This window comes from Alnus glutinosa, chromosome 10 (genome assembly GCF_958979055.1).
Source record: "Alnus glutinosa chromosome 10, dhAlnGlut1.1, whole genome shotgun sequence".
Classification (NCBI taxonomy): Eukaryota; Viridiplantae; Streptophyta; class Magnoliopsida; order Fagales; family Betulaceae; genus Alnus; species Alnus glutinosa.
The window spans coordinates 23598769-23611782 of NC_084895.1; the positions used below are offsets into that span (position 1 = coordinate 23598769).

Genomic DNA, 13014 nt, shown 5'->3' on the forward strand with positions numbered 1-13014 from the left:
AAAAACTAGAAGCCTACACTTATTTTCACAAACTTTTACGTTGGCATGATTTAACATATTGTATTCAAGCTATTTTAAGTTTTGGTTTGGGAAAGAAAACAGTTTAAGTACGAGTTTTAAGATTTTTGTGCTTTCTGGTACTTCTCGAATGTTCGTCTCGGAGGACCAAACATTCGACCTGTTGAAATATTGATTAAGTAATTAAATTTACCTCTTCTTATTAGCTTAAGTTTTTGGGATAAGTGGTGATTTAACATAGTATTAGAACAAAAAAAAATCTGAGTTTGAACCCTGTCTCTTTCATTTACCTCACATTTCAATTAAAATATTTTATGTGTTAGGCATCACCTATTAAAAATGAGTTTGAGCCCATACGTGAGAGAAAGTGTTAAAGTATAGATTACCATGTTAAATTACCGCTTATCCCAAAAGCTTAAGTTAATAGGAAGAGGTGAATTTGAGCAGTTAATCAATACTTCAACACGACCCCCACAATGATTGAGCAATCGACCCCAATACAGAACATTCGACCGTGGCCAGGAAAAGGTAATTAGGGTTTAATGTCGCGTTAGAATGCTTAAGTGGTTTTTAGGATTTCTATGTGCATGGATTAGGACTCTCAGTTTATTTTGTCTAACATTATGTCACATTTCGCAGCAGCGAGAGTTTGAGATGTCTGAACCCTTGGTTGAGCGTTTGAGGTAAGTAAATACTTACAAAACTAGTCTTGTTTTTAATGTGTGATATGTCAGCTGATTAAACACATTCTTATTCTTCTTAATGATATGTTGTGAACCTGTTGTTGTTACTAAAAGTTCGCACTTAGTAATATTTACTTTATAACGTTAATAAATGAACAATATTTACATTGTATGACATGGTATACCGGTACGTGCGGTATAATGACCATGTACTTACTATATGGGCTTGACCCTATGGTCAAAGAGATTACTTGGGAAGATGTTTGGTCTTAGATCCAATGGTTGTTATAATTGGCGCAGTCATGCTTTCATGGTGGTCACTAGGGGTGTGCGAAACCCGCAATCCCCGCCCCTCCCCGCAGCACCCGCCCCGCAGAGGACCGGGTTTTCAGGTTTTTTTGCAGGTTAGAGTCTTAATTTGAGAAATTTAGGCGGGGCGGGTTGCAGGTTTAGCCTTTTAAAAAATGCGGGTCCCCACCCCGCCCCGCCCCGCACCGCACAAAGGAGAAAAAAAGAAAAAATAAAATAAAATCATGTTTCTTAGAATTTTATCTATAATTAATAGAGTTTTTAGTTTAGTTTACAAGGCTAATTCCATGGAAAATGTTTTTGTATGGAAATATGAACGATTGAAAGATATGTGTCAACATGTCGAAGGACTAAATTTAATGAGCTTTGAAATTATAATTTTTTTTCTTTAATGAAACAGAGTTGATTTCCTAAAAAATTGACTTTGCATTCATAAGATTCTGTGAAAAATTAATATGAATTTAATTTTTTTATTAAAAAAACCAGTATTTTTTTGAATTTTTATTTTTTACAAAATAAAATCAAAATTACATAAAAATGCCACTCAAAATACCAGCCCCGCCCCGCGCGAACCCGCCCCACAGTGATCCGCCCCGCACGGTTAATCTTTATCAAGTGCGGTTTGCGGGTTGGAAATTTCCAACCCGCAAAGGTGCAGGGCGGGGCCAAAAAAGGCGAAAACCCGCATCGCCCCGCCCCATGCACACCCCTAGTGGTCACTATAGACAGACTTCATTAGTAATGTGGACCAACCGAAGTCAGACTCGGTCGATTTGCTAGTGATGGATGGTAGCGTACAATATGTAGGATACCGGTATTGTATTATAAGTCCCTCAGGATAGTGCCAACTCTACTTGGAATGGATTAATATCCTGGAATAGACCACATGGAATATGTCATGATTTTCTTGCATCAAAATAACATTATTGTTACCGGTATTATGCCATATCTATTCTTTGAAATAAACCATCATTTTCCTTAGCATAATAACAGGAGCAATATACATTGATTATGAAAACCCACATTTAAGCTTTATGTTATATAAATCTTTAACTCAATGATCGAAGAGAAGTGGAAAGGTTTGGGACTATTTATTTACTAAGTCGTGGACTTACGCAGTTATTTACCCTTCCACTGTGAAACACTTTGATGTTTTACAGATTAGCATGTCTCATAAGAGTAAAGTGAGGAATTCGTTGAAATGAAGACGCCAAGTGGATAACTCATATTGTAAGGTTCAAGTAATTAGAATGTTATTATTATAGTAATGTTTGCTTGGAAGCTGTGAGCCTGTGTTTGATGATACGTACTTTCGTTGCAAGTTTAGAACTAAAATATCTCAGATCATGATTCCACTTCTGCATGCCCGTTATTACTCTGATTTAATTTGAAGGTGAATCCTTCAGTGAGTTACAAGTTAATTAAGTTGAGCAATTTGCCGGTAACCCACCCAGTTAAGTAAACACAATTACCTCATTTTGGAGGTGTTACACTTTAAGACCCTTACACATCCTTTGGCCAAAAGGTTGAGAAACATTTAAAATGACACTTTGTATTAACTACAACTTCATTCTCTCTTCATCGTGGGTACAAGAAGGAAATTCATTCCAAATGGTAAAAAAATAAACACTCCATTCCAAGTTCAATTCAAACTGAACTTGGATCGACCAGATTAGGACTAGATAGATTCGTCTGTCCCAAGTTCAATTCAAATTGAACGTTGGAACGGTATGTCCCAAATTCAGTCCGAAATGAACTTGGAATGGATGCTTCTAGATTGCCATTGATCTACATTCTTCGGGTCGTTTGAACAGCTGTCGGACGTTCAAACACTCACACTATATTCTGTTCCTAATGTCTTCAAATACTCAAATGCCGCCCAATCTACATTAATTTCCCAGCCACCCACTATTGTGCATCTCGGTCAACCGAGCTCTTGCTCACCCAAAAACCCTAGCTTGTTTCGGCTCTCAATTCATTTTGCAGCCATTTGCTCTAATTTTTCTAAGGTATTCTTGTACCTCATACTAAAAAATTAATAAGTTATTTCATACAAATTGAACATATTTTTATATTATTTTATGTTACTTGAACTTCTTGGGAATTACAGATGGTAGTAGAACTGCACATTAATACGTGGTGCACCATGACTCCATCAATTTCTGCATCACTATTTGGTCATTTTTTTTTTTGGCGATTTATACATATTTATCATAGAAAACAAGATCAATACAAATATTGTAACAATAGTTTTGTTAAGTAAAAGAGAAATAGTGACAACCATGGGTTATGATAATAGTGGAATTTATCTGGCATCCCTTTAACTATTGGAATTACTAATTAAATATTCTATAAATTAGCAAAGGTGTATGAATATCAATTTTTAATACAAGTTAAGATTCATGTAAAAGAATCACTAATTAATATTTTTTTGGTGAATGAAACTATGTAATTCCTAATCAACCTTCTATTTATCATCTAAATATGATAAATCTCAACCATTTAATTTGAAAAAATGGTTGAAATTTGAGGAAATCTACATGATTCTAGAGAATGTTGATATGAAGTGCTTAAATTAAGAAAGAGACAGAGAATGAGAGTATTTAGGAACTCCTTACCAAATCAAAAACCGAAACTCAATGATTCTTTGTATGGATGACATTTGGGTGCTTCTTGATATACTTTGTATAACATTTTAATAAACACCTCACATAAGAGAGGGGAAGGGGTCTAATTTTTGATTTTGGCTTGCAATTGATTGTGAAGCAATCTATAACTGGGTCATGAATAACTTTGATATGATTCAGGCAGTAAAGATGACCATAATGAATACATAATTCATATTCAAGGTCGGGAAGTGGCCATGTTTTCTTAAAACTCTCACAATTTTTAAATTTTCTTGTAAGACAAATTTCCATTAATCCTTTAGCTTCATCAAGTTCTGAGGAATAAGATAGCTGCATGGGAGGTGAATATGGACAAAATGGGGTAGGGGCAAGTTCATTGGCTTGCACAACAAGAAGAATAAGGATAATTAATTCCATCATCACAAACGTAAGTTTTCTAATACATTTGGTAACCATAGTTTTTCTCATACTTTAAACTTTCTTATTTTGAAGTTTAATTCAATAAGGCTTAAACACTTACACTTATATGCAAGTGGTGTGACTTTTGGTTAGAGCAAAAGATTTAATAATTCTGAATTGATTTATTCTTAAAGTAATTTTATTCAAAAAAAAATGTTGTTTAACTATTTAGATTTTTAGAAGTATGGCCTTTGGACAATAAAGTGACTTTTGGTTGGAGCATAAGGTTTCAAGATAATATTTATGTTACATGTGACTTTTAACAAAACTTAAGTATACTTGTAAGAGTGCAATTATTTTCAATAAAGAAGTGAAGAGGGATGATCAGTTCATTTTGATATATTATACCAATCAACCCATTTAGAAGGTTTTGAAATATTAGATAAAAAGCATGGTAAGAGGGTCATACAGAGGATCGGGTAAAGTTAAAGGATATTTTGAAGGTCATACCCCTTACCATGTCCTTTGGGATTCAGATGGGGTTGAAGGGTCTTGAGACGGTCATGCCCCTGCATGTGTCTTATGATTTGATGTTTTCACCGCTTTATGCAACCCCTTAATAGGACTGAGTCATCTTTTAACTAATTTCCTACTATTTGTATGTATTTTCTGTATTGTTATTGCCTTTTTGGTCTGTTGTTGAGGAGTCCACCCTTTTTTTTAGATATTCCACTCTCTCTTCCTTTCGGATCAAGAGTGAAGAAAAAAAAAAAAAAAAAACTCCCTTGCAACCCTTTCCCCATTTCAATAATTAATAAATAAACAAAAACCTTTAGCAGTTGCCTAAAAGAGTAAAAAAGGTAATGCAAGCTTCATTAAAAAAAAAAAAAAAAAAAAAAAAAAAAAAAATGTGAGAACATACATGTGTATAGAAAGGTTAAGCCCCATGTTAGAAACATGCCACAAGAGTGGAGGATTAATTAGTATAGTTGAACCCAAATCAATAAGCTTAATCTTTTACGCCGAATGGTATTCCAATATGTTATATTATTATAACAAGAATGTTCCTAAATGTGTCAATTTTCATAACAAGTGGTATCAAAGCCAGTATCTGAATGTGGTATGATAGATATTAGTGGTGTCTTTTGCAATTGGAACAAAAACCCACAATCCACACAAGTAATCCTAAAGACGTCTTATAAGATTGATAAAGGTTTACATTTGAATGAGAGAGTATCTTAAGATTGATAAAGGTTTTCATTTGAATGAGAGAGTATAAAGATATCGTAGATGATGGTGAATGATGGTGATTCCCTTTCGTAGTCGGAGAGTATAGACTATATGCATGCATGAATGGTGGATCCCTTTCGCAATTAGAGCAGGGACAAAGGTTCTGGATATGGATAAAGCCACATAGCCCACACAAGTGATCTTAGAGATGACCCACAATAATAAAAAAAGCTTCCATTTGATAGAACTGTAGCGATGTGGAGATTAACATACAATGAAGGAGAAATTATAGAATATACACGTGTAAGTATAAAAATGTTTAGTCACAAATTAAAATGATGTAACAAGAGTGAATGGTTAACATAACATAATTAGGCCAAAATTCATAGGCTTAAGCTTTTACGTCGAGTAATATCCCAATATGTTATATAATTTCACTATAACGCTTCCCACGATATCAATCTCCATAACAGTATCTACCTTTCATGAATGTACTACATGTCTCACTTGTCACAAGTTATACATATTCCTCAGTGACAGCATACAAGGGCACCAATATTACAGCAACAAGCAGAGCATTTTTATATCATTGACACGCTATTTAGAACTTGTTACACATGGAAACAATGGTCTAAAAATATTTACTGCTTTATTCATTCTAGATAATTTGCAGCAGAAATACAACTGATTTATCCATCAACTGATCGACCATAGAGTTCTAGCTTCCACGGTAAGTAGTGCATGAGAATGGTGAAAACAACAGAGGAACATGAAAATGTTCCCTCTTTTGTGACTCTCTGATTTCAAATACAATAGAGACATAGGGAAAGAACCCGGCTGGGCAGTACTTACCAGTGTTGAAACTTATCCTGTATATGCCTGGATCCACTGCATCAACTATGCTCGTCAATTGTCCACTTCGTCCATCATTATCTGTAGTTGAAGAACCTTGAAATACCCAACCACCTATTTCCGTCTCACCAAATGACGGACGGGGTTGAGCGCCCTTCCACATTTCCAGACGTACCTCGATACCAGCAGCTGGAGACCCTCGGGAAACATCCAAGACATGGGTTGTAATGGGTGGACGGGTTCTAGTTGAAATTTGTGTTGTTTTCCCAGCTGTGGCTTCAGAAGTGACAGTTAAATGGCCTCCAATAATACTCACACGATCTTCTAGAGAAAAAAAAGGAAAAAAAGAACAAATTGACTTAATTTGAACGGTAACAAGACATGCACGGATAAGAGACCTGTCTCAGGAATAAATAGTTTATGGATTGGTTGGGAAAGAGTTGGAAGCAAAAGAACATACCACAGAAACTTCAGAGGAACAGTAACACGCAAGAAATTTTGGCTTAACTAAAACCAAGAATGAATTTCTAGAGGGGGAAAGCAATTAGGAACATGTTGATAACAAGTGACAAGAACTCTGTTTAATTTTTCTTTTCTAAAAATAACACAAACTGTGTAGATTTAGAAAGAAGCCCTGTACAATTCTGGACCAGAAATTTTAGGGAATTTGCTAGAGTGTAAAACCAATTGTAGATGGTAGAAATGTCACCCAACTGTAAATTTATTTTATCCCCACTAAATCTATTTCTAACTATGACATTTTCCTTATGCTAGGGAGCTGGAAAAGAAGAAATTGACTAAACTCATCAGGCAAGTAGAAAGTTGACTAACTTATTATGAGGAAGCAAGATATTCTAACGAGGGTCCGAACATGCATATGTTGGGTAAAAAGAAACACCTAAACCCGAGTATTTAATAACTTGGGACTAAATGAATTTTCTTCTATGAAACTGGAAAAGTTGTTCCAGAAGCAAAACAAAACAAAAACTACCTTCTACTTTCTTTGCGACAACTGCAGGATATTGGTTAGTTGTCGATGCCACTTTAGCTTTGCTTGAAAAGAGCTTCGCTAGACGTAGTTCTGTTACTTTCATTTGCTCCTGAGCTGCAATGTCAAACTCAACTATGGGTCTATTAGGGTACCGATTCTGCAATGAGCAAAATGGAAAATGTCAACATCAAACTGCCACCCATAAACTCCAAAGGCCATTATAACGAAATTGTCACCTGATACTTAACATCAAGTCTATAACACAAGAAATGATTATGCAACGTTGGTATAACATTGGTCTTAAACAAACGGTATCTTTTTATCATTTCATGGTTATCGAATGAAAATCTAGTAGAAATGTAAATATTTGCCATGCCAACCCACCTTAGAAGTGTTCTTCATTGATTGGTTATTATTTCTGTTAAGACAATTAAAATAGAGGAAAATTGGAGTTTGTTGAATGCACTCATGTTAAAAGAGGAACTGCAATAGTTTACTTATTTCATAAAACCAGATGATAATGTCTTAGACACTCTGAAGATAGGTACAGATTCTGGAAATAAATGTTGACAAAACAAAGTAATCTAACAAAAAATTATCTTCTTAAAGTTATTGTATTTCTACAAAATCATGTTCTTTATGTTAATGTCGGCTTGAAAAGCAAACTCTAATTTCATTACCTTCAATTCAGCAAGTATTTCAGCAGAACTTCTCCCAGATGCACATATAAGAAATACAAAACCAAACTTTTGCCTATACCGAGCATTCCATTCAGACAGTTCCTGCACAGGCCAAGGGGGACATATTAATGCAAAGACATTAGAGCACAGAGCACAAACAGGTCAATTAAGTATAAACATCTTTTCTTTTTTGGTGTTTGGTGGGCTCTTGGGATATAGCAATAAAAGCATTAAATACATTGGTTTGTTTATACAAGCTCAAGCTCTATCATGAAGGTCAAGGCTACAAGAATGTAGAAAGTGAAGTTGCCAATAAATTCTTTTGGACCACACTATTCTGCCAGTACCTTTTTTCTCTTTACCCCCGGCCCCAAAGTACATGACAGCTGAGGTGGACCATTGGTAGCTTTGAATTTAATAGGTAACAGACTATACTTGTTGCAGCAGTATACTAACCTGTAAGGCAGAACCAGTAGCAGTTGCTAAAGCAGTTGACTGCTCTCCCTTACTCCACCTACAGAAAGATTTCGTGACAAGTTATTCAGAATGCAAAGGCATATAAAGAGAACAATCAAGGCTATGCCACAAAAAGGAGGAAAGGGTTAAGTGGCTGATGATATGACATCAATGTAATCAAGAAGTAGAATACAAGGTTGCCCCTCTTGTTGCCTTTTTCCCCCCACCATGTTTCGAGCTGGTAGCAGTTCATCTGGTCAATGATGCCCTTTCTGGTACACAATAAACTTTAATGCCTCGCCTGAACCCTTCCCATGTATTAATTGTGTTCACAAAACAACTCAAACATAACTTGGCTAAACTACATCAAAGCTGAAACTCAGCCACCTATTTGGTTAAAATGACTAAATGTATGCTAAACAAAGAAGAAACTTTGGATGCTCCCTGAATTTGATGATAACATAAGAGCAAAAAGAAACAATGAAAATTGAAATATAAATCCAGATTGCAGACAAAGGCCAGATAAATGAGCAAATAATGTGACCCATATACCATATATTGATAAAATATAACATGATATCATATAAAATTCAATGAAATACATAACTTCCCAACCAAAAAGTTCAATGAAACATATATTCTATTCATAATAAACGTTGAAATATTAAAAATTTAGTATGTCTTGTCATTTTGTAGTATAAGATTTATTAACTTGAAACTGAAAAAAATAAAATAAAATAACAGGAAGAAGAAGAAGAAGAAGAAGAAGAAGAAGTTGAAAGAAGAAACCCAGTGAAATTCAAAAGTAGAGCAGAGAAAAAGTCTACAGGATATAAACCTTCTTAGTCACCATAATCTCCAGACAGTATTGATTTAACAAATATAATATTAAGCTTCTCTAACTCCACAATTTAAGCGAGTATTGGTTTTTCACTGATCCAGTATGTCGAGTCCTGGGATAGTCTTCACAAACGCATCACTTAATTCCTCCTCCAAAATTCAAAAACCCAAAACCATTTCAATGCCAAAGCTCATCTGGGTATTATAAATAAACAGATTTCATTTAAGTTTATCTAGACATACAGTGGCAATTATCAAATAATTCACGTTCACAATTCATTTCAAACAAATAAAACCATTTTTTGGTGCTTGTTACCCAGGATTATCACACGCCTCAATTATAGTCTTCTTTTTAATAAGGTTCACTTTCTGGTGATCTTATAAATACACAATATTATGTAAAATATCAAAAAAGTCACTTTCATTCCAAACAGATAAACCCATTTTTGGTCCACATTACCTAAGATTATCTCAAATTTCCACTTATAATCTTGTTTTTAACAAGGTTCACTTTGTGGGTGATCTCCTAATACACATTAGTCAATAGTACCAAATCTTCATTCACTTAAAGAATAATAAAGTAAGGGAATTTAGACTAGAAATTTGATGAGGAACTCAACTGGGCACTGGTGGGACTTGTGTGGTGGGAAGAAGGGGAGGAATCTCCGATCTGGGGATGGGCAGAGAAGGCTTGAAGCCAAGCGTGGACGTCAACCTTGTTGAACCACACGTCTCTGGCGGCAGACACGGCTTCTTCCAGTGAAGCGAAAGGGGAATTCAACGCCATTTCCTTCGCGAACTTGGTGCTTCCGCAGCATGCTAGGAAGTCCTTCTCTTCAAACCCAAATTCCATTGCTTTTGATTCCGTCTGTGTATGCAAGAAAGGAGGGGTTGATCGCCGAGATCGCTTTACTATACTCTGATTGGATTCAGTTGGAGAGCAATGGTACCCAGAGAGATTCGAGTCTTCACCCCAACCAATAAAAAAAAAAAAAAAAAACAGAGATTGGTAGATAAACTTTTTAAAGTTCTTAAGAAATATTAAAATCGATCTACTTTTCTTAAATATACAATATTTGTTTTATAAGTGCTATTTTTATATTTTAAGTCAAATTAGTACATGAAATTAAATTTTTAAATAAAATATTTGTCTATATTTTCATCTTAAGGTCCGTTTGGACTTGCGATTTTAAAAAGTACGATTTAAAATAATAATTTTAAAATGTGTGATTTGAAAAAAGTGATTTTTAAAAATGCAGTTAAGCGTTTGGCAAAATAGCATTTAACCTTTAAAATCGTAAATTAGCCTTTAAAATTTTGCGTTTTCAAAAAAAATCATCTTACCTGCGATTTGAAAATACAGATTTTTTGCGTTTTTAAATCGCAATAGCTCTTATATCACGGGGTAAATCATAATGGTATAAAAATATAAAAGTAATAGCAGAATAATAAAAATAAAGATAAAACATTTTGTGTGGTTCAGTTATGTCCACACGATAAAGCTAAAAGGATATACTTTTATTGATCACTTAATGAGTGTACAATACAAAATTACAAATTAAATATAATCTTAATCAAATTCCTAAATTCAAGGTAATATGATCTTTATAAAAAATAATATTATTTACACAGCACATTCACATGAGTAAGATCTATGTGAGTGAAACCCACCACATGAGTCTCACCTCATATAAACATGTTATATAATTATTGTGTAAAGTGTGTTATCCGATCATCGCTTCCCTTATACACACACGTGTAAATTAACAAAAAAAAACCTTGATATATATTATAACCTAGCTAGGCAAAACATCTCGCTGCACTGTGATTCGTTCTATGAATCTGAAATGCTTTCGTAACTCCCAAGTAAATAACTACAAAAGCCAGAGAAACCCATATGACGAAAAATAACCAGCAAAAAGGGTCCGGCAGAAAGATTGATATCAGTGAGACCGCTACAAGTGTTCCCGAAAGGACACGAAAAGCGTCAACGATCGGAGAGCATCTTGCCCGACGAGTACTACTCTGAGTAATCTTCTTCTTGGTTGCACGTGAGAAGCAAAAGATGACCAGGGCAGCTACGGAGATCCACATGTTCGCAGGATGAGCCTTAAGCAGTTTCTCTGCTTGAAGTAGGCCAATCACTGACGAAATCAAAATTTTGAAGGGGATATGGCTTGATGTAGTGGAAGAATTACTCATCCCTTGCTCACTGCATAATCACCAAAAACTTAACAAAAACATGCACTCTAACTCAAAGAGATGCTCAGTGCAAATGATATATAGTTAACTGGGTCACTTCCCATAGATTCTTTGGAATCAAAAGTGGAAATAAAAAAATAAAAAATAAAAAAAGTGGAGAAATATGAAATGTACTACGTACGGCCGGGCCCTTTTGAATTCAGATATTGGTTGAATACCCTTATATATTTTCTTGACTTGTTATTTTAAAAGTTGACAAATGTACAGAAACTTTAACATGTGTCTAAAGCTCTTACATGCACGTGCAGATCAAACTCCAAATATTGCACAAATTAAACAAAGGAGAAGGCTTCTATCTCTTGGATTCGTTGGGTTGATTCTTGATACATCTGGTTTGTGTTTTGCAGCAGTTGTAGTTTCTGGTTTGTGAGCTTCTTTCTTAATGAGGTTGCTCTTGTTTTGCTTGTTGTTTGAAGTGTATGGAGTACTACTCTGGTACTTTACTCGCTTGCTTGTAATTGGTTCAGTTGTTGAATGAAAATGGTAATTGTGGAATCTAGAGAGAGAGAGAGAGAGAGAAAGAGCAACCTTTTCTTTCCCTTCACCCATTTTGCTATGGGCACTCTAACTTTACGGATCATTCTGAAACTGGGAGCTCTAGGGTTTGTAAGCTTTGTCACTTCAGCTGACATATCTTTCCTTTGTGTTTAGTTAGAATTCCACTTATCAGTGATTTGATGAATGGCAGCTAGCTCATCCCATCCTGCTGAAAATCTCCAAACTCCAAAGGAGCTGAGTATGTATATACACGAGATCTTGTCACAAAACTAATTTTAGGAATCTCAATAGAGCAGAAAATAGCATATATAATAGAAAATAAATAAAAAACAACACTTACAGGCGGGTGAAGATCATGCGCTCACCGTAGGAGTAAGGCGACCAGCGAAAGGTACCAAAAGCTCCACGGAGGCCGGTTACAGCGGGGGAAGGCGAAAAACTTGGAAATTAACGTGCAGGCCTTGTGAATATCTGTGTGTATGAGGGGACGGACAGCACCGGCCACCACCACCGCCACGCCACCAATATATCTGAAAAAACCTCTCTCTCCGAGTTCGAAAGGACTCAAACACACATCCCTCTCAGTGTCTTTCTGTGTACGACGATGCGCACCGTCAGAGAGTCGAACAACAAAAACAACAGGGCAAGAGAAGAACTCCTCTGGGACGATGGTGTAGATTGTAGAACAGGGGATTCGTGTAATGGATTTTGTGGCATTTACGATTGGGTTTCCAATGGTGTGATTTAGAGACCTGGGCAGCATATATACCAAATTGCAAGTGGCTAATCGCCGGTTTTCCAACAAATTTGTTGACTTCTTGTTCCTCATATCGGTCTACGCAGTCCTTATATCGGTTTGTTGTCTTCTCAATTTTGGTCGCTTATAAATTTTACCCCCTCCAATGCAGCTTCCTAAAATTTTCCTGTTCTTCTCAATTTCGGTCACTTATAAATTAAACCCCTCCAATGCAGCTTCCTAAAATTTTCCTGTTCTTCTCAATTTCGGTCACTTATAAATTAAACCCCCTCTAATGCAGCTTCCTAAAATTTTCGTGTAAATTTTCGTTTCGGGAAAATTTTAGGAAGCTGCATTAGAGGGGGTTTAATTTGTAAGTGACCAAAATTGAGAAGACAACAAACCGATGTAAGGTATGAGAATCACTTATAAA

General features: G+C 35.5%; 1 protein-coding gene across 2 annotated transcripts; it reads right to left on the reverse strand.

The window, feature by feature from the left end:
* Positions 1 to 5637: 5637 nt before the first annotated feature.
* Positions 5638 to 10080, reverse strand: LOC133880347 (uric acid degradation bifunctional protein TTL). Of its 2 annotated transcripts, none has more exons than XM_062319303.1 (5): positions 9706 to 10080; positions 8246 to 8303; positions 7790 to 7891; positions 7110 to 7266; positions 5638 to 6439 (listed from the first exon to the last, which is right to left on the reverse strand). In XM_062319303.1, exons 1-5 carry the CDS (start codon positions 9936 to 9938, stop codon positions 5985 to 5987), a joined length of 1005 nt encoding a protein of 334 aa, XP_062175287.1. In that variant the 5' UTR covers positions 9939 to 10080; the 3' UTR covers positions 5638 to 5984. The 2 variants fall into 2 exon arrangements, with proteins under 2 accessions (XP_062175287.1, XP_062175286.1); XM_062319302.1 differs by having other exon boundaries at positions 5638 to 6442.
* Positions 10081 to 13014: the final 2934 nt, after the last annotated feature.

Bases quoted from the DNA above. Each gene is read 5' to 3' on its own strand.
- LOC133880347 (XM_062319302.1), bottom strand. From the start codon at position 9,938: ATGGAATTTGGGTTTGAAGAGAAGGACTTCCTAGCATGCTGCGGAAGC. The intron at 7,892-8,245 runs GTTAGTATACTG...TGGCCTGTGCAG, and splicing joins CTACTGGTTCTGCCTTACAG to GAACTGTCTGAATGGAATGC. The intron at 7,267-7,789 runs GTAATGAAATTA...TGCTCATTGCAG, and splicing joins AAATACTTGCTGAATTGAAG to AATCGGTACCCTAATAGACC.